Consider the following 21,591-nt stretch of genomic DNA (forward strand, 5'->3'; position numbering starts at 1 on the left):
TGCATTACGGGCGCCATTATACAAAAACACTGCGGCTATTCCGGGGGTCTCATACATGATGCATCGCTGCCATTTTCACAGCCTTATTTCACATGGCTGAACTTGGATTTAAAAAAGGGCTCGCATATGATCCAGCCCACCAAACGTTAGCAGAAATTCTATTCTGCTCTATGACCAGGTAACTGGGAGACACAGGTTAAATGTGTCTTCTGCCATCTAGTGGAAGGGCATGTTATCGTTCTGCCCGTCACGATATGCCAGCGACACATTATTTGTCTTAAAACGTGCATGTGAGACTCTAAATTGTCTGCAAGTGTGAATGTGACTGTGAACAACTGACTGGGAACCAGTCCAGAGTGCACCCCGTCTCTTGTCTACAGTCAACTGGGACAGGCGCCAGTTCCCTTTGGATGGACCTGCATTCGTTGAATACCCGCAGTATTCCGTTTGGCATCCAGATGGCGCCAGAGTCCAAGGCAATAAAAGCTCAACCTTCATTAGGGCTTGAAAGCATCTCGGCCCCTATTAGAGAACCTCGATGACAAGCTGGGAGTTTATTCAGAGGTGGAGTGGAGGCAGGGTTGCCAGAGCAACCGTGAGCATCCCTTCATCTGATTAATCCCTCATTGTCATCCCGGGCTCTTGGGGGTCGAGCCACAACGGGCAGATCAAACTGCAATCGCAGATTTTTCCATGAGCCTGGCTGACATCATTGCGTCTGGAGATGGATGCATAGTAGCTCACCCCTCCTCTCTCCCTCCTCCCTCTTCACTCTCATCCACTCGGAGCGTGCAGCCTCTTAATGACGGCGGGCGGGAGGCGGGTTGTGGGCGTGAAGCAAATAGTAAAGAGGCGCATCAGAGAGGGGGACCAGTGTACGGGAGAAAGCCAAGCCGCATACAGGTTCCTGCGCCTGTCCTTTCCCGCTGGACCAAGTTACGTCGGAAGAAGAAAATGTGCAAGAAACGAGGAACCGAGCCGGAGACCCGGTTTGAAGCGGCGAGCCAAACGGGGCTACGCGACCCCCGTCCGAAGCAAATCTTCCCCGGAGTGGTTGAGATGAAGACGGCGTGAGTGGAGGCGCACTTTCGGCAAGGCGGTGGGTGGGGGAAGAAGATGTCGGTGCCCCTGCTCAAGATCGGCGTGGTGCTGAGCACCATGGCCATGATCACCAACTGGATGTCGCAGACGCTGCCCTCGCTGGTGGGGCTCAACACCACCAAGCTGACGGCGGCGCAGGGCGGCTACCCGGACCGGAGCACCGGAGTAAGTGTGCCACTATTTATTTTGTCCTTTGACCACAGACAGAAATCTCTTCATTTGACTTGAGATTCCAAAAGCGAGAGTTTAAAGCCATCAAATATCTGAAGACCGCATTTCTAATGTTCGCTCTACTCACTCCGGGCAACTCTCACACATCTGTCTTATCTGCATCTTCCGTCCGCTGAAGAGCATGTGGCAAAACGGGAGGGTTACATTAAAGGCAAGAGATTCTGTCCCAGGTTTAGCACCTCCAAAGCATCTCTCCCCAGAGCGAATCGTCTACAAAGTGACGAGGGTATGACGCACGGGGCTTTAAGCCCACCAGATACGTAAAGAGCCGGTCGGACCCAGAGGGGTGTTTGAAAACCTAAGGATCGAACCATGTCATGTCCAGTTAGTCTCTTCTACCAACTGACAAGACATTTCAGGGGTAAAACCAATTAAATATGAGTCAAACCTCAAGGCAGTCAACGGTCCTGATCATAGGAACAGTGCTTGTCCGTCTTGGCACATATTCTTTGATTCATCCAGGACAAAAAGGATGGCGCGATCGGTTTCAAGTTTGGTCCACTGCTTGATTTGATAAAAACGCCCAAAGCAGGTGTTGGGTTTCTTCCAGAGGAGATCTTCTTTGTCAGGGGTGCAGCAGAGCGGCAGCAGCCTTTTTCCAATTTGTTCGCAGCTTCCTCCCACTGATGGAATCAGTGGGTGCACGCGGGATTTGCGGGGTGATTAATGGTTTTTCCACTTGCTCGCTTCAGTCGGTCGTCAGAAAATTCCCTCCAGCGAATGAATGATTCCAGCCCACTCCGAAATGATTGATTTTGTTTGGCCGGATCCGCCAAGATTCGGGACCGTGGCCTTCTTCTTTTTGCTCCCATCGGTCTTGCAACTTGGGGTGCACAATTGTGTGATACTCTGACATCTGCCTCAATTCTCATGAATCTCCGTGGAAAGTTTCCAATTTGGAATCTTTCCAAACCCACCCACCACTTCGGCATCTTTCTTTCGGCATCGCAACTCAACCACCGTCTGCCCTTCAGGTGCTGCCGGCAAACCCAGAGGAGTCGTGGCAGGTTTACAGTTCGGGCCAGGACGGCGATGGTAGGTGCGTCTGCACCGTGGTGGCGCCCCAACAATCCATGTGCTCCAGGGACGCTCGCACTAAACAACTGAGGCAGCTACTGGAGAAGGTAGTCCAAAAATCGATTGCCGCAAAACCAAAAGGCAACACTTCACACGAGTTTGGTCGCAGGTCCAGAACATGACCCAGTCCATCCAGGTTCTGGACCAAAGAACCCAGAGGGAGCTCCTATACGTGGAGAAGATGGAGGTGCAGCTCCGTGGCCTGCAGTCCAAGTTCAGGCAGGTGGAGGAGAACCACATGCAGAACATCGCCAAGCAATACAAGGTGAGAGAAATTCCACAACGTCACGGCCATCACGCCAATCCCACATTGCAAAAGTTTGGGGTCACTCGGACAATCTGACGTTCTCCGTGTCCCACCTGCATGTTTCACAGCCCATCGAGTGCATGGCGTTGCCGTTTTTTTCCTGTGCAAAACAAAATCTTTGCGCGTTTTCGTTTGTTGTTGTGTCTGCTAGCGAGGTTAGCAAGTCGCTATCAACAGCCTGTCGTTTTCTTGCTTGCAGGGCTAACTTTAAGACATGACATAAAGAGAAAGAGAGAAAGAGAAAGAGCCACAGGGAAGAAGAGGCAGGTCAAAATCCAGATTTTTTCTCCCCTTCCCCATTAACCCAAGTGAGAGCTTTTTTGGGGCAGATCATTTAGCAACGATTACAAAGGCAGTGAAGCCCCGCCCCCCCACACCACTGATCTCTTCCTGCATGTTACTTATTGCTGTTTTTTTTCCCCTTCCTCTCTACTTTGATTCCCAAATGTAATTGATAAATCTTCTCTCATTGTTGTTATTTCATTCTACTTGCTTTGGAGCTTTTTGTCTATGCATATTTGGTTACTCGACAAATCTACACAAATAAATCAACTAAAAAAAAAAAAAAACATCTCGACGTAAAATTCCAGTTGTGTGTGACATGTTAAAGAAAAAAAAAAAGAAAAAAAAGAAAAGCATGTAATCCTTACTACAATGTTGCATTTTAAAAAGACTATGACCAATAAAGAGCTTTCCCAATTGTTGCTGGTGTACCGAGGGCTTGCTTTTTGTATTCTATTTTTTGTTTGTTTGAAGCGGCTGGTCACCGCCGGGACGGAGCCTCGACAGCAAAAAAAAAAAATGTACGGGTTTGTGCACACACACAAACACACACTTACACTCAAATGCACAATCACCACACACAAGGGGTCTTGGTGGTAGGTTAGCATTAGCGTAGCCAGGAAAAGACAGGTTTTGTTTTTTTTCTTTCGCGGACGCTTGGGTGGGTGACGGGCTTGGTTTTGCGACGCGCCTGACACTCAACCGAGCTTATTCTAATCCTTTCAGGCCATAAAGGCGAAAATGGAGGAGCTTAGGCCGTTGATACCGGTGTTGGTGGAGTACAAGGCCGATGCCAAATTGGTATTGCAGTTTAAGGAGGAGGTCCAGAATCTGACGTCAGTGCTAAGCGGGCTGCAGGAGGAGATGGGGGCCTATGACTACGAGGATCTCCACAGCCGAGTGTCAAATCTCGAGGAGAGGCTGCGAGCGTGCATGCAAAAATTGGGTAGGCCGCAGACGCAGACACGTGCACGCACACACCTGCAAGCACCATACCGACCGACACGATGAAAAGATACTCAGGCACATTCGCATCATGTAAAAAAACACACTCCAGGCTGCATTCCAAGTACAACTGACGACTTTTTCTAGGAGTAGAGCCACAACTCACGATTATTTCAGTAATCGATTAATCTGTCGATTATTTTTCAATGAATTTCAAACCATTTTACAATTTCTATCTGTTTAATCACACACAGGATATTATTTCAAAGTCAGTGCAGAAATTGCACAAATAAAGTGTGGCCCTTAAATGTTAGATAGAAATTGAGCAAAAACGTTCGTGATTGTTTTTTAAAGTAAAAGCAGATGTTGGCAAATATCTCGTTTCGATTCAAGAGTGAAGACAGAGCGTTTGCCGACACGTCACATTTCCTTTCATGACATTATTTCTCTTGAATGGTTTTGCACAATGATCATCATTCAATGGCTAAAACACAAAGGGCGCTATTTCAAGTGGACCATACCATTTGGCTGTTTTGCTTTTGCGGCTCAACGACAGCATCTCAAAAGCAACGACTGAGGAAATCATCTGAGAAAAAACACGACGGCACCGCGGCGATGATCAATGTCTCGCCGACTCGCCAAGTTCCTTTTGCTTTCCAGCCCGTGGCCAATGGCTTCACACCTCTGTCGCGAGTCTCGGCGCTAATGGATGCACACCCACACTCGATTGAATAAGACGGCAGCAACGCGGACACGCTGCAAATCGCGGGTAGATTGTGTCCTCGTATTTTGATGATTATGTTCTACGCTTTTGATTTCCGTCGCGCGGTTTGAGCCAATTTCGACAACGAGCAAACGGCCCCACTCGACGTTAGCCGTGTTTGCAACATGTGATTTGCTTAAAAGTGGAAGGTCAAGCCTTGAGACTGCCGCGACTTGTTGCCTGCCACCTCTGGGCCGACGCCAACCCAGTTGATGCTTGCAGCGCAGTTTCTGCATGAGCACAAGACAAGAGGAAATAAAAGACGAGGTCACCCAGCCAGGGACGGCAGAATCCAGGCCCGCCGGCACTTTCATGTTAGCACAAAAGGCGTAGCGCTGCCCCCTGTTGCTGGGATTTCACTCATGAAGGTCAATAAGCTGCATGAGCGTCAGCAGAACAGAAACGGGAGGAAGGGGGGAAAAAGGGGGGACTGCAAAGAGGGGGGGGGTGGGGTCCAATTCAAGTGAAGGGTCCCCCACAACTTTAAATGTGCTTCAAGTATCGGACAAAAATCGGACAAAAGGGTGATTTCATTTGTGAAGGAATTCAGAGTACCAAGCGAAGAACTTATGGCGAGTCATTAAAATTTTATCGCTCTGCCCCACCCACCCAGCTACTCATGACATATGTAAAACTGGCTTGAGGGCTTAAAAAAAAAAAATCTATTCCGATATTTCCTCAGCGACTGCAACAAAGGAGTAGAAAGTAGATTCTGTCCTTCAAGCTTTGCTGTGTACTGAAAGAGTCCTGCGGCGCAGGAAATAGGGGGCGGGGCGCAATGACCATCGATCAAGCGGACGCGCCAGCTCGCCGGGCAATAATCAAATCGATAAATCACACGCCGTCACGTCCCGACGGTGCGAACGCTTGCGGCTAAAGCTCAATGTTGACGAATGACGCGGGAAGTTCATACCGGCGCACCATACACCTGCGCGATGGGACCGACTTACATATTGACTATTAATAACCATTATTCAATGATGCTACCAAAATTAACTACTTTGGCTCTACCTAGCAATGGTTTTTTTCCGTTGCGTCGCCATTTCCCGTCTGCTTTGACCTCCATACATTCAGGCCACCGGGGGATTAGACCCTCCAGACTTTAAGATAAATATTTGCACAAATGGAGGATTTGCTTCGCATGCAGAGTAGGAAAGCAGCAGCCCGAATTATTTTAAGATGGATGCAGGATTGGAGAGTATATATATGAATGATTAAATAGAGCATAGATGTACTACTTGATTGTAATCCTTCGGAGGATTACCGAATTAACCGCCCATTGCCAATACTCCGCACGACAACAGCAACTTATATGAGTGCATTTCCTTTGAAATAAATCAATTCATGCTAATTGTTTGACATGGGAACTCAAAGACAGACATGTGAACACTAGACTTTTTGGATATGAAGATGCCAGAGGAAAATATTTGGAGCACTTCACAGCAGGGGATTTTTTAGAAGGCTTAAAAGGAGTTTGCGGCTAATTTGTGCAAAAGGGGCTCACGGCAAGCCGAAAGAGGCCATCATGACTTGCTCTTTAAACGAACCGCGCCCAATGGCTCATTAGGAACTACCTCATCCAAAGCGCCTAATTGACATTTGCTTGAGCAAAACGACGTCCGAAGGAACGGACGCTTAACAGCAAGCGTTTTATACCCTGGCGCTAATCTGTTTTCGGCGATCGTCGCGAGGAACTCAATCATCGGCAATTAAAACCGTGGCGGATACAGAAAGTACACGCGGCAGCTCTTGGTGTGTGAGCAGAATAACAACAATTATCTATTGGCCATTACAAAGACAGAGGGGAGAGGCCAGATGGACGGCGGTTCCCTCATCCTTCAGGCAAACTCATTTGGATGTCAAGCAAATGAAATCGGGGCCTAATGAATTGGACGTTTAAGACAAAGCGGCCCCCGAATGGCTTTTGGCTCCGGTTTTCTTACCTTTTGTCCTCTGCAGCGTGCGGCAAACTGACGGGCATCAGCGACCCCATCACCATCAAGACGTCCGGGTCCAGGTTCGGCTCCTGGATGACGGATCCCCTGGCGCCTGAAGGAGACACACGGGTATGCGCTTGATTCATTCTTAAGTGGTCTTGATGAACTTATGTCACGTTTAACATCAACGATTGTTGGCCTGGGTTATTTCACGAGCGAATCGTTTGATTGAATGACTTTGGCTGGAATGTGACCCAAAATTGTCCAGATGATGCTACGCTGTTAAAAACACCACAACAAGAAAAAAAAAGAATAATGTGACGGCAAATACATGGTCCCATTTTCGCTCTGCAATGAGAAAACGCAAAAGATAAATCTTTGCCGATTTAACCAGACAGCAGCCGAGAGGACAAGCAAAAGGTGACGAGCGGGAAGTAAACACATTTTATTGGCGGCGCTTTATTGGACCTCGCAATCAGCGACCCAACTTTCAATGTCACGTCGGGAGGATGAAGAGCATCCGCCGCCATGTAAATTGCTTCCTGGAGGCTGCTTCAACTTGCAAATTGCTGACCTAAGGTTATATTTAGCACACCACCAAGGCTACCTGGAAAACGAATACATAATAAGCAGATTGCGTGAAAGATCTTAGCACATTTGATCTGATGAGCTATTTATGCACACTCTATTCTGGATTGTTTGATGTTGGCAGAGATCTCTGACAAATCGGTAGTAGTAATTATTCACCAGCTGTGTCAAATGATCCAGAATTATTTTCCTGATTACTGCAATGCATTTCTGTTACGGATTGGTGATTTTTCTATTAGCGGGTCGGAACGATGTACGGTGGAGCGACTTGGTGAAAACCCGCCGCTGCCAACCGCAAAAACTGTCGACATCGATCAGTCTTCTTAAATTAGCGCTGACGAGCGAGCGAAATCCCGGCGGCGGTGCCGAGGAAAAGGTCAGCGTTGTGACTGCAGATAACGCAGTTTGGAAGGTGAAATAATTTGGAGGTTGCGCAAGCTATGATTTGGCCAGTAACCATCAATCTGCCGCTCGCTTCGGCCAGACCCCATTTTGCTGATCAATAAATGGATTTTGGGAAGTGTGACAGGAGGAATGTCAATTCTCTGTTAGTGGTTAAAGCTGTTAGCTTCCTGCAGTCCCAGTTCGGGAAAGACTTTTTCATGCAATTCCCTTTATCATCAATTTTAACAATCTACGAATTAAGTCAGTGGTGCGCTTTGTTTTGGTTCAATGAGCCAGACTAGCATTTGCAGTCTGAGGGGTGAACAATTCTCCGACAGTGTCCTCACAAGTCTCCACAAAAAAGTCTCAAGTACCTCAAGGTCACGACGATTTTTGTCTCGCAGCACAAGGCCAAATTAAAAAGTATATATCAACCACACTACAACTTAGAACTTAAAAAACATGAACATAGAAACACTGGTAGTTATTTTATATCTGGTAGCTCAGATTGAAGATCTAGCTGTGAATCCCTCGTGACCTTAATTCCCGCGTGTTTGCTGTAATTCTCAGGTCTGGTACATGGACGGTTACCACAACAACCGCTTTGTGCGCGAGTACAAATCCCTGCAGGACTTCATGACGACAGACAACTTCACCTCGCACCGGCTTCCCCACCCGTGGTCCGGAACGGGCCAGGTGGTCTACAACGGCTCTATCTACTTCAACAAGTTCCAGAGCCACGTCATCATCAAGTTTGACTTCCGCACGTCGGCCATCAGCAAGTCTCGGCAACTGGACTACGCCGGCTTCAACAACGCCTACCACTACGCCTGGGGCGGCCACTCCGACATCGACCTGATGGTGGACGAGGGCGGACTGTGGGCCGTCTACGCCACCAACCAGAACGCCGGCAACATCGTTATCAGCAAGCTGAACCCCAACACGCTGCAGATCGTCAAGAGCTGGACCACCAACCACCCCAAGCGGAGCGCCGGCGAGTCCTTCATGATCTGCGGCACGCTCTACGTCACCAACGGCTACTCGGGAGGCACCAAGGTCTACTACGCCTTCTCCACCAACTCCTCCACGTACGAGTACATGGACATCGCCTTCCAGAACAAGTACTCGCACATCTCCATGCTGGATTACAACCCGCGGGACCGCGCCCTCTACGCTTGGAACAATGGCCACCAGGTGCTTTACAACGTCACGCTGTTCCACGTCATCCGCTCGGAGGAACTGTAGTCGCGCTACGACGGCGAGATTAGATCTGCGAAAGACTGAATGTACACGTAGAGACTTTGAGGAGCGAGGGGGCAAAAAAAGATATCAAAATATCAGATCAATAGATTTAACAAAAACAATATGAAGAATTTTGTATGTTAAAAAAAAAAAAGATTGTACTATGACTATCCTAGTTAGGCAATAGTTGACGTTATTTTCTAGTTGCCATCCTTTGGAATGAAATACTTTGATTGTTTACTGCGTAGAGAATGATTGTAAAAGTAGACTCCATCTATATCGATCTATATATGTACTCTATATCAGATTTAAAATAATACAAGAGACAGATGCCAAAAAAAAACAACATGCCTTTTTTATGTCATCGACTCGCATTCATTCCAATGGCTGATTATTCTGCAGTAATCAAACAACGGTCCTGAAACAAAGACTATTCTTGCTAAGTCCCAAAAAAGAAAATATAACACAAATAAATCAAAGCAAATAAAATAAAAAATATAAATAAATCAACGCAAACTGTTGGGTTTGCAATGGACAGACTCCTCCAAGGACTCGACAGTACATTGTGTGGTATCGTTTTCATCGAGTATCGTAGCAAATAAAGTCCGCCGAGGACGGCAACAATAATGACCGAAGGCCCCGACTGTTGCTGGGCTCTCTCGCCGAAGCTCATTTAACTCGTGTCGGTGACTACTATTTGTGCAAAAAAAACGCTTTCTTTGCATGAGTGTTTTCTACTGCTACTGAATGTCTTTTGCCCTAACAATAAAAAGAAAAAAAGAAAAAAGTAACACGGGAGGAGGTTCACTTGGGGAATTTTGATATCTTTAGCTGCTTCTTTGTAATTATTTATAGCTTTGTTTGATTTTTCACTTCTGTTCTCGTCTTTGTACCAGCGTAACCGTCGGCGCCATAGCTTCCCTTTTATTTCCGAACGCATGGAAGGAATCAGAAGAAGGTGTTAAAAAACAACCCCCAAAAAAAAAAAAAACACGACTGAATGTATCTAAGGTTGTCATCCAGAATTCAGCTCATGCACTCGTGGTTGAAATTTCTTTCTTTACGTTGAGTGTCACGTGGCCGCTTGTGAAGGACCGTATTGTTTTCAATGTAATCTCCCTGGACCAACCCCCCCCCCCCCCCCCAAAAAAAAAACGTCATTTCTTTTTCAGCTGTACTGGATGTGTTGTATCTGAGATGAGATAGAAAATGATTTGTGTCAATAAAAAAGGAACTACAGTGTTTAGATTGTCATGTTAAAAAAAAAAAAAACTAGCTTGGTTAAAGCTTTTTGACCATATTTGCTCAAAGCCTTCGTTTACTTTCGATGTACCAACGGGATTGATTGTGAGTACTCATGGAATAAGCCCCTCCCCCATTTCCTGCCATCACCCCCCCTCCTCTCTCTGTCAACTTTGATGTCCTTTTCGTTGGCGCGCCGCCGCCTTTCCTCCATTTTGCTCGAATTCACTGGGTTCCGCTCGCCCCCACCTCCACCGTCTTTGCCGTCCAACCTTCAGCCTGTCAATCTCTTGCCCCATTCTCTGCTAAACGACCTCGTGCCCCCCCCGCTTCAACGCCTTTTCGTCCTGTGATGTTTCAATCGATGAATAAATGATTGCTTCTATTTTCTCCGGGAGTGCTCGGCCAACACAAGCCGCTTTGCTCCTGCGGAATGCGCTACGGATGATAACGTGGGGGGGTGGGGAGGGCATGTCAGCGGGACGATCTGCCGACGCACACGACTGAATGAGCTGTCACTCATCAGTTGACTCCATTTGCATTTCATTTTTTCCTTTTCAGCTGTGATTGGCGCCTCGAGCCGGTTTCCTCTACCTGATGGTTGCATTTCATTTCATCACGTCGTCGTGCCGACTTGACGGGCACAAACACGGCTTCTGTGGGGCTAATTAGCTGTTGCGCTCCTGCAATGGCGGCTAAAATAACACAGCAAAAAGCTTTGACCTTGTTTGGGCCCGACAAAAAGGAGCTCGATTTCCCCAAGGACAAAAGCACTTATCAGTAATAGAAAGCCACCGAGCCAATAACGGGCTCGCTCAGATGTCGCGTAGCGCTACAAAATGGACGCCCAGGTGTCACTGTGTACATTTCCGCAGACATTGGGGGGCACCTCTAAAGCTAACTTGTTTTAGAAATTGCACGACGGGTCCTTCGATTCATTTTTGGATTCCAAACCACAGTGTGAAATTATCCACCGTCATTCGTTTAAACACTGAGGATGCAGTTTTGGTTTTTATTGTTTTTTGCGTTTTGTTTGTTAACAATCGGTCAACCTCGAAGATACTACGGGAAGCGTACGTCGCACAAAAACGCCACGAAGATTCCCAGCGATTTGCAAGGAACTGATAAAATTCAAGTAATTTAACAATTTAAATTTTAATTAAAATTGAATTCAACAATGAATACAAACTATTTAATTTAATTGATTTTACTTCTGTTTATGTTAGACCGCAAAGCTCCTCGGTGAGATAGTTCCGACCTCGCCGGCAGCCTTGAAATGCGGCAAGGCTAGCGATGACATCGGGAGAACGGCATCTTCTTATGTAAATGATAACCTTAAGTTAAATTAAATTTCAACACAGGGAACGCAAACGTCGGAGAGTTTTGCATCGCAAATATTTCCCAGCAGGCTTCATCACGCTACACGTTTTCATTGTAGCTGTCAGCACAGGCCCGTCTAGTCTGAAATTATTACAAGCCCTTTGCGGCGTGAAATAACAGTTGATAATAAATCAATACAAGCTTTGGCAAAAAAAAAAAAAAGTGTGTGGGGGGTGAACGACACAATCGGGAGACGGTTTGTTTTAATGATGCACCGTTAAACGTCTCAAAAGATTCCGACGGGGCCGAAGCGTTCAGTTTGCGATACAAAACTCACTCAACGTGCTAATTACCGCTAGCTTTAATGAGCCGCTTCATGTATGTTTTTGTAAAATGCGCTCGATGCAAGTATAAACGTGATTAAGGTATGGCATAAAATAGCCGAATCGCCGACTTTTTACAAGCCGTGTCAATCCAGTCTATTAGTCTTGTAGGAAATCACAAAGGGTGTCCTTTTAAAGGCCTGCGGGTCACCTCATTAGCTTCCGGAGAATTATACAGCGCAATTAGGGAACGAGGGATCCCGCCACCCGTCACTGGCGTGACAAGCTGTGGGAACATGTGGCGGGGAAAAAAAAAAAAAAGCAGGCAAGGAGAGGAAGGTGAGGCAGTCCGGGATGAACGCGCCAGATGGTGTTCATTGATTATTCATCGCCCGTGATGGATGTCACTGTCAGAGCCGCACGCCGCTCTCCGTTTCGGTGCACCCGAGGGTCGGGAAGCGAAGGGGGGGGGGGAAGTCAGAGTAAGGCGCTCGACCCGGGCATTGTTCAATCGCGGCATGTCCCGAATTGTGTATTTACACTCATGTATGTGGACGGATCAGAGGGATTTAGGGCTGGAATGTTACATTGCGGCGGGATTAACGGAAGGCCCCCACGCTGATTGGTTTGCGGGCTTCAGTGCTAGCCAAAGTGGGGGGAAGGGGTTAAGAGGGGAAAAGGGGGGGTGTCTCATTTCAAGTGCACATTCAAAAGCATTGGGTCTCGTTGAACAGTCACGCACGAGCTGGCCGTTCTGTCACAAAGTGCGCCGTTGCGTTTGACAAGAGTTGGCGATTGACATGTCACTTCCAATTTGCATCCCCGATGAAAGCGGCGGGGCTAGGACGGCGTTAACATCTTTTCGCAAGGCTGGCATCGTGCAAGAGTGCAGATCAAAGCGCGTCAACACTATGCGTAATGATTGCAATTTGGCGTCATAGTACATAAAAAAACAAGCCTCTCATATGCTAGAGAAAGACAAGACGTGTTTGAAAATGTGGATTGATTGCTTAACGTTCATTCCGAAGGGCAATGCCTTTCCTCCGTTTAAAAGGCGCGTGTTTTTTGGCAGCAGCAATATGTCGCTGTGCTGACTTGAACATTTTCTTGCTCTACTTTCCTGTTTATCATTTGAAGCAGTTTTATGAAGCGGGCCGCCTCACCTGCAGCTTTATTTTATTTTTTTATTTTTTTTAGGAGAGGCGAGCTGCGGCTCCCTCCTGGCTTGACTGTTGGCTGCAGTTTAGCGCCGCACGCATTTCAATGGGGATTTGAGTCTTGACCCCCCGACTGCCTCCCACCAGCCTCCGATGGTCATAAAAAAAACAACTTTGTGCCACAATTGGGCTTTCTGTCTGGCTCTTCTCTATTTACATGCAGACTGGCAGAAGGCGAGGTCCTTTCAGGTCAGCTAAATCCCATTTGTGCAACGTGACCTCCACTCAACTCCAGCGCCATCTAAAATCAATATGTTTCCTGTTTGTGTATTGGACAATAACACAGCCGTAGCGTGGCAAGTCCCAAGAATTGTTAGCTGATGAATTGCCTCTCCAAACAATTGATTGGATTTAACTAGCTGATGTCCGTTATGGGAAGGGCGGAAGGGATTTTGGTCTCAGAAGTGGGACTCAAAGAGTGAACAAAGCACCAAAAAGGTCACTCTGAAATATTTTTTGTGTCAGGATGCAAGGGCTGAAGAAATTTTTTATTTTATTCAATTTTTTAACTTTAATTTATAAAATTATATTATATAAAATATAAGCTACACAACAGACTGAAATCACAGACTAGTAAAAACAGTTAAAATAAAAAGATGAATGTGATAAAAAATTGGAAGCAACTTCTCTATTTTTCAAAAAACAATTTCTAATTTCACATGTAGTTCATGCGAAATTTGCATTCCACATAAACGGATGTGGCGGGCCGTATCTGGCCCGCGGGCCTTGAGTTTGATACTGATGCCGTAGTAGGTGTGATTTCGCGACATAGGAATTAAATTGACATAAAACTGCAAAAAGCGGCGTGGGACTTGTCATTCCAGAATTAAGCCTCCGGAAGCAGCAGGCTGGCGCGCAGCAAACGAGCCGCTGCGACGCACCGACATTTGTCCGCCTCTCCATTAGCGCCCCGCTCAATTGAATTACAGCAAAGGAGCGGTTCGGATTCCTCACGTGGTTCGGCAGCAATGTTGACGATTAAGAAATTGCAATTAGGCCGCCATGTGAGATTCCGTGTTTGGTAGAGTGCGAGCTTTAAAAATGAAGAAGCGGGATCGAGACATTCTGCCAAACCCCCTCCTGGGCGACTGCAACAAGAAATTAGGCCTGGGCTTTTTTTTTTTTTTTAACGATCTCATCCGGGGCCGGCTTTAAAGCAAAGACGAGCTCGCATTCCAAGGCTATAAAACAGCCGGCGCCTTTAATTAAATCAGGTTTGGAAATGGCGTCCGTTTGGATGGAACGAGCAGGCGGCGTTGTAAAAGTTGCGTGACAAAGACGACTTTGCTTTTGACCTCCCGGCTGCCTTTCAAAGATATTTTGGGCACGCTCCTTCCCGCCTGGCTTTATCCTCGGTCATCAGGATTTCACATCTCATCCCGGCCGTTAATGGACAGCAGCCGCCGCTCGGCTATGCAAATGCTACGAGTTTGGTCTGATCCAAATTGGCGCTTTTATTGGGAGATGTCTCGCGCCATCTTGCACTTGCAAATGTGTGGCTGATTTTCAAGTTGAAGAGAGAACAAATTCACCTTCATATTGTTTTGCAGGATTATTTGGGACAATCAACTTGCCTACACCTTCCGTATTGATTGCGACCAGTCTCAGAAAATGACTTAATACGTGAAATTGATCACGTTCAATGTATCACATTTTAATGTCACATTGAAACGGCGGTACTGACTTGTTTTTTTCCGGCGTAGCAGCAACACGCTAGCGTCATCATGCCACTCATTGAAATGTTACACACAAATTAGTGGAGGGCTCAATCTCCTTTTGTTCAGCGCCGCGAGCGACGGCAAACGTCCGCCAAGGAGATAAATGGCGCCTCGCTTGCGTTTGGCTCTCTGCGGAGCGCGCTCCTGACGGCGGCGTATGGATTTCCACGTCCGGGGGCCTGCGAGGCCCTAATGATATTTAGACAAAGTGCATCTGACAAATAAGAGAGCGATGGGCGAGACAAGGGCGTGTTTTTTGTTTTTTTTTGTGCGCAGATGGGATGTCGCTTTCTTTGCACAGAAGAAGGACGACGGAGAGAACATGCCGATGCTGATTGCCAGGCCGCCGCTTGAGATGGATGCGTCGGATTTTACAGTCGTATCAATCATAGGCAGAAAAGTGTTACATAATGTCCTGGCAAATTTTCTTCGCACAGGGAGGAGAGAGAGGCTGAGCAAAGCGAACAATAAAGAATCTTTATTTACATTCTAGACTCAGACTTCAAGAAGATATGCCTCTGAAATTATCTGCTGTTTTTTTTTTTGGAAGGCTATAAAAAGTCTGCACACCCCAGTTTAAACGCAACCGATACAAATCAATTGAGAGCATTTTTTTAAATAATTACATATGCTTAAGTGCTAAAAATTTAAGAAAAAATATTTCTGCCAATATTTTAACTTAACATTAAAAAGAATGGCTTGGGCATTTAATAATAAATGAAATCCATTTAGCAAGGTGCGCTTTTGCTGGCCGCCTATAATAATGTGGGGGTGCCAAAATCGGCCCCCTGGGGCCTTGCGTTCGACACCTGTGCTGCACGGCAACAAAAATCCACATATGAGCCTGTTGTATCAATAATGTATCATCAAAGATAATGATACAATACATCACAATATCAGCATCCCTCCCCAGATCATCTTATGGACCCTTTAAAATGATAAAAACAAAAAAAAACAAAAAAACATCCAAAACAAATGGTGCTCTCTATCCATCTTCTTTATCACCTGGCTGGCCGCTATCCTCTCCTTTCTCCCGCCACAATCACCGATCAATCCGCTCACATTCACCGAGTCATGAATTATAAATGTTTTTATTTATTCACCCTCACACCGCTAGCGACAGAGAGAGAGAGTGAGCGAACGAGAGGAAAAAAAAAAAGAAAAAAGACGTTTTATCACGCTCCAAGCACACTCGGCGGGAGACTATTCCGTCCTTGGCCAACAGCTCGTGGAGCGATATGACATTTCTGGGCGGATTACAAAGCTGGGCCGTCACAGCAGATCTCATTTGTTTGTTCCGTGTCACTTTTGGGGCGGCGGTGGTGGAAATGGCCGGGACAGAAGAGGATGTGATGCTTTATTGGAAGGCATTTCATCATTTCTTGATGGTCCCCCGAGGCCTCGCGCTGTGCAGTGCTTGCTGAGCTGATATGGCGTTTGAGATTGGCTCAACAGCGCCCCCTGTTTTTAGATACACTGGATTTACGCGTGTGGTGATGCCTTAACTGAGGAGTTTAATTCAAGCGTCCCCCCAAAAAATCCCAATCTATCAAGTTACTATCCACATAATGACCGCAGTTGCTGTCCAATCGCGAGGCTACGTCGCCTACTACTGGCCTGGCATGCGCACAACAGGTGTCCTCCTTCCATCGGCGTATTTACTTTGCGTGGCGTTACGAGTCACGACAGAACAATAGAGGCGTCTTTTTCGCGGTCTCTGTGAATGATTCGCTCCCGACGTGAGGAAGTCTATTTTGAGAGAAGACACGGGTGGAGGAGGAGGCGAAGCTGAGATTCCTCAGCCAGTTATTGAATAATTTACACAGGCTGCCAGTGTACTCATTAGGACTCTACTGTAGCGAGTGGAGTCGGGGTGAGGGGGAGAAGCGGGCGAGAGGCTGTCAAATGGCGAGGGATGAGGCAAAGAGGCTTGGAAGCGGGGTGCAACGCTGAGCTGCGAGGGGCGGTGGGGGTTGGCCAATACAAGGCGAGAAGAACTATCATGGGAGAAGGAGGAGGGGAAAAAATTGTTTCTGTCGGTGTTGTGATTAAAAGATTTATGGAAGCTCCAGTATGCGAGCGTGCGCTGGGTTGCCACTCTTCCCTTTGTCTTCTTTCAACTGGGTCGCGGCGGCGGCGGGCCGAGGGAGCCGGCTAAAGCCTCCATTGATCACGCAAACGAGGTGCGGCTCGCTCTTTGAATTACCCCCACTGTGACTATGAGGAAGGGGTGAGGGCCGATTGGAAGGTATCGGAAGGATATGATGGGGGGGTACGGGAAATAGACAGTCTAGACCCGAGCCTTATATAAAAATTGGCCAGCAAAGCGTGCATGAAGACAATCGGGCTGATATTGTTCTGGCCAAGAATGTCAAATTTTGTTTTATGAGACACCCTGTGATCAGTATTTGATTGGCCGCCATGTTGAAAGGTTACGAGGAGAACGACTCCTGTTCATTTTCGTCCGACTGCGTGAAAGGGGTTGTTTGCACGAAACACATCAAGTGCGCTCCTTAAGCGGATTTTGCAAAACTCCCGCTCATCCGGCTTTCGCGCCAATATCGTCTCTCCATCCACAAATTCGGCGAGCGTGTTCCGACCGTGACAATCACCAGCAAGAGCGTATTCATCCCCCCATCCCTCCCTCCTCCTCCTTCTCAGCGGTGAATATTTCATAAGCGGCGCACGGCAGATGTTTCTCGTAAAGCACATCAATATTTACTTTTGGTCGCCGCACTTCATGTTTTAGTATTCAGGTGACACAGCGGGAGATTGGCGGCGGGTGGCCTAACGGCAGCTACGCTGCTTTTGTCTGCTTGGCGAGAGACGCGTCGTGAATGACAATCGGCTGGCTAATAATTTAGCGCTAGTTTTACTTTATTTTTTTTAACATGCATCTAAGACAAGCTTTTACAAACATTTCAAGATGATAGCCTCGTTAGTTTAGGTAGTTAAACTCATTTGCATTTTGATTATCAAGGTATCAGCATTTTTTTAATATTATTTTTGTCAAATGGTTGAACACAGCTCGATTATAATACCAATAAACACGTTTTTGAATGCATCAAAATGGAGCATTAGGATTTTTTTGGGATGCGTAGCCAAAGTTGTGATTTATCTTATTTCGAACTGCACGTTATCATAAATGTAGTCGCCACACTTGTTGTTTTGGATTAACACAGAATTTGGTGTGGGGGGTGAATCGCAACATAATCTGGATTAGCCGGCCTTTTTTGGCCGCCGCCAATTCCCTGGAGAGGGGAAAAAAGGGAAACTAAAATGCCTCGTGGCGGTGATATTTTTCCCGCTCGCTAGATGACAAATGGAAACGGAGTGAGGGCCTCCTCCCCGAAGAGCCTCCATTAGTGATCACTTAAGGGGCTGCGGTCCATTATGAAGCTGTTGGCAGGGAAGGGCGAGGGGGTGCTCTCTTTGGACTCGCAAATGGTGCGGATTAGCTCCAGTCAATTGTTGCTGGAATCCAAAATCAACATTGTCTTGGTCGTGTTTACGAATCTATATCGCTCGATCCATCTGAAAAGGGCTTTGGATCTTCCCCAACCCAGTTGATGATGTCACGGCCTTACATTGTTGATTATCATTTTGTCATCTCTTTATAATGAATTTTTCTCTCAACGCCAAACGTGAAAATTGAACGCGTTTCATCGAGCCGTTTCCTCACAGGAGGGATTAGCGGACGGGATCCTCGGCGCCAAACAAGAAAATGTCACCATGCAACACGTGGGCAAGAAAATATTGAGCAAGGATCAGTTTGATTGCGTTAGACAAGAAAAAGCAGCCTGGCCTCATTGATCGCATCGATTTACGTGACGGACGGGCTCGCAACCTTAATCAGTGCTAACCTTTAACGCTGACAGATAAACCCAAACATGGAAACATGCTAGCTTTGCATTGCGAGTGACAAGCTCGAGCTGCTAACAGGTTGGTCGACGGCTAGCTAGCGGCTAATTGTAACTTTTTTTTAATCACCCTGACCGACATCTTTGAAATAATCAATGTCGCTCTGAAAAAGTCAACTTTCCACGTTTGCGTGCGCAGGACCCTCATGATGGAAGCTCCAGAGGGTGCCCCTCTTTCTTTCTGGGCTCCAATGTTGCACTAATTGGCACCGAGTCTGACAGCTATCCAGCCATCCAGCCAAATTCTTAATGACACGCCTCACAAGCCTAGTCGAGGCACGGATGAAAATACATTTTTTTTGTCTTCCCTTTCACTCCTTGCACACATGCTAAGCTATTCCAGCGTTTGCTCCAAATTTTAAATACTAGCAACTTATAACACAAAAAACACATTGAATTAGCCTGTGGTTAATGATTAATGTCTTTTTTTTGCAGAGGATAAAGAATATATGCCTTTGCTCAATCAAAGTTTGCTTCATTAACCTGGCTAAGATGTTCAATAATACTTTTAAAAAAAAAATCACTTTGTGTGCCATCTTGGCTTGGACTTGATAAAAGCAGAGATACATCTCATTGGATCAATTCCTCAATAGATAACTCAAATTAAATGACAAAAAAATTTGAGGAGATGAAATTTAAAAAGTCAACAAATTGCGCCGACCGATCTTTGTCAATTGGATGTCTCGTCCATTCAGGACAAGGACACAAATGATCGATTTTCATCTCACTCTAATAATTTTGATTCCAAATGACTCGCGGACAAATCTGCTGAGTTTGCGCTATTATCGACCCAGTTGGGGTTACTGAATACATTGGACGCGTCTTTGTTTCCCGTTACTCCAAGACGGCACCGGCTCGTTGAAGAATGTGTTGGGCTCCCATTAATGACATCTTTACCGGTGTGTCCAAATATTGCTTTTTGGTGTGTGTGTGATGTAAGAAAATATTTAAGATGTCAAAAGTGATTAACGACTAAAATGAGACACCGCGGAGAATATGATCTGTTTCTGTTTGTGCTGCTGTACACAAAGGCCCCGGTGGAGCAGCTGTCCGGGTCGGACTTTCTCAACTGATCGATATTCAATCTGGCAGAGCGCCAGATGCGGAACGACGCCAGATATTAAAGTTGGACGCTTATTTTGAACGAGGCTTGGAATTCAAGAAGCGATTACCGAATTACTCGCAGTAAATCATCGTTCTCCGACCAAATTAGTCAAATCGGATCAGGGATTGCAGATCACTGCATAGTTGGAAACAATGGCGTCCAAAAATTTCGGACACCTTCCTCCGCCTTGTCTGGAATGAAAGGTTCTCGAGGGATTTGTTCTTGTCTTAAAAGGTCAGTGTCCTTCATCAAAGTGATGTGAAGATGATACATCATTTTGACTCCACTCGGTCGGGCTTAGATTTGCAAAAGGTCACGCTCAGCCCCCGCCCGGAAACATCACCTTGTTGGTTAAAGTCGAGTACCCGACGTTGGAGAAAGTGCCCCGTGTGGTCGCGTAAAGTTGTTCACTGGACGCTGAAGCATTTAAAAAATCTGGTGCTATGGTGAAAAGCCAACACGAATGTCACACGCAGCTATCTTTGTTAGCACGTTAGCAGCGTAATGTTAGCATTCTGGTTGCTTGAATGAGTTTGTCACGACTGAAAAAAAACTATTTAGTGTCTGAACCCAAAGGAAAAAATACAAAAACACATTTGATTGCGGTATCGGTACTGGTATCGGTGATACTGACTTTGTATCGATATTTTATCACCTGTATTGGTATCCGTCGCACCGAATCTCGCCCCATCGTACGACCGTTTAAGAAGGTTGCGTTAGATCTCATAAATCTACTCCCGGATTGCCGTCAAGTCGAGAGACACAGCGAGGAATGTGACCGCCATCAATCCTTGGCTGCTCAGAAGATGAATGCGTGTCATTTAAGATTCTTTTCTTCTCATTGGTCTAGAGAAAAAAAAAAGAAGTGCTGATCTGCCAAAATGTGATGGGCAGTAAATCTATTGTATCGCATTTCACTTTTTGTGTGGGGATAAGTGGCAAAAAAGATGACAAATGTGTCACTGGTACTGCACGACGCCCAACTTCTGACTGAAGATCCTTCACGGATGTTAGAGGACGGGCCTCGTCCTACGTCACGCCATTTTGTCTCTCGTCTGGCTGATTACCGGATCCCAGATCCGAATGAAATCATATTTCATTTTAATGAAAGATTAAGACTTTGCAGCGGAAGTTATGATAATATTATGCGCACACATGCCACACTGTCCTCATCTGAATGAAGACTTTCAGGGTTTTTTTTTTGTGTTCGACAAAGATTATGATTACCCGTGGATCTTGGAGATGACCTTTGAACAGATCATCAGGAATTTTGCGGGTCTCGGAAATGGTCAACAAGAATCTACACATGGACACTTCAAAACAAAATGGCAGACTTCCTGTGTCTTTTCCAGCATTGCTTCTTGCGAATTTTGTGTACCTAAGATAAACTGTCGTCAGGGACCAACTGATTTTCTTTTTTTTTTTTTTTATGGTAAGCCAGAATTTATCATCACCCACCTGTCTAGTTTAATACATGTGAAAAATATTTGAACAGGTTAGCTTGAGGACTGACACGCTAGCTAGGGACCACCGTCGCAGATTTAATTATTGGCGCATCCTGGATTGGAAATCACCCGCTAGCTCAGCACATTCGCGATGTTTTTGCTCCTGGCGGAGCGACGAATGAAGATGCCTTGCGTGCAAAACCAAAACCACAGAAGAAGAAGCGTGCGTGTCTAAAAATAACCTCATGAATAGTTAATGAGGAGAAGGCAAAGTGACCCAGATGTGGAAGAAGCACATTGTCCGCAAGTGCATCTAAATGGATTCCGAAGAGCTAACCGAGACGGCGTGTGCTAACGTGAGCTAGCCTCGTATCTTAATGTCCGCGTCCGCTGGGAGCTCATTAGCCGCGGGGCGAGGTACATGAGTTAGAGTGTAATAATGGG

The 21,591-nt window shown here is 46.3% G+C and overlaps 2 protein-coding genes across 5 annotated transcripts in view; one reads left to right on the forward strand and one right to left on the reverse strand.

Moving 5' to 3' along the window:
• dtwd2 (DTW motif tRNA-uridine aminocarboxypropyltransferase 2) overlaps positions 1-21,591 on the reverse strand; it is a 92,982-nt gene that overhangs the window by 57,981 nt on the left and 13,410 nt on the right. For all 4 annotated transcript variants that reach the window (XM_085925729.1, XM_085925727.1, XM_085925726.1 and 1 more), the window contains exon 6: positions 6,650-6,755. The gene's annotated coding sequence lies outside the window, so the exon portion shown is untranslated. The remainder of the gene's footprint in view (positions 1-6,649; positions 6,756-21,591) is intronic.
• On the forward strand, positions 1,117-8,860 carry olfm1b (olfactomedin 1b). Its single transcript, XM_085925721.1, has 6 exons — positions 1,117-1,266; positions 2,307-2,456; positions 2,519-2,674; positions 3,725-3,944; positions 6,666-6,772; positions 8,186-8,860. Exons 1-6 carry the CDS (start codon positions 1,117-1,119, stop codon positions 8,858-8,860), a joined length of 1,458 nt encoding a protein of 485 aa, XP_085781847.1.

The sequence above is a fragment of the Syngnathus leptorhynchus genome, chromosome 12, assembly GCF_054491065.1.
Source record: "Syngnathus leptorhynchus isolate UIUO chromosome 12, UIUO_Slep, whole genome shotgun sequence".
Lineage (NCBI taxonomy): Eukaryota > Metazoa > Chordata > Actinopteri > Syngnathiformes > Syngnathidae > Syngnathus > Syngnathus leptorhynchus.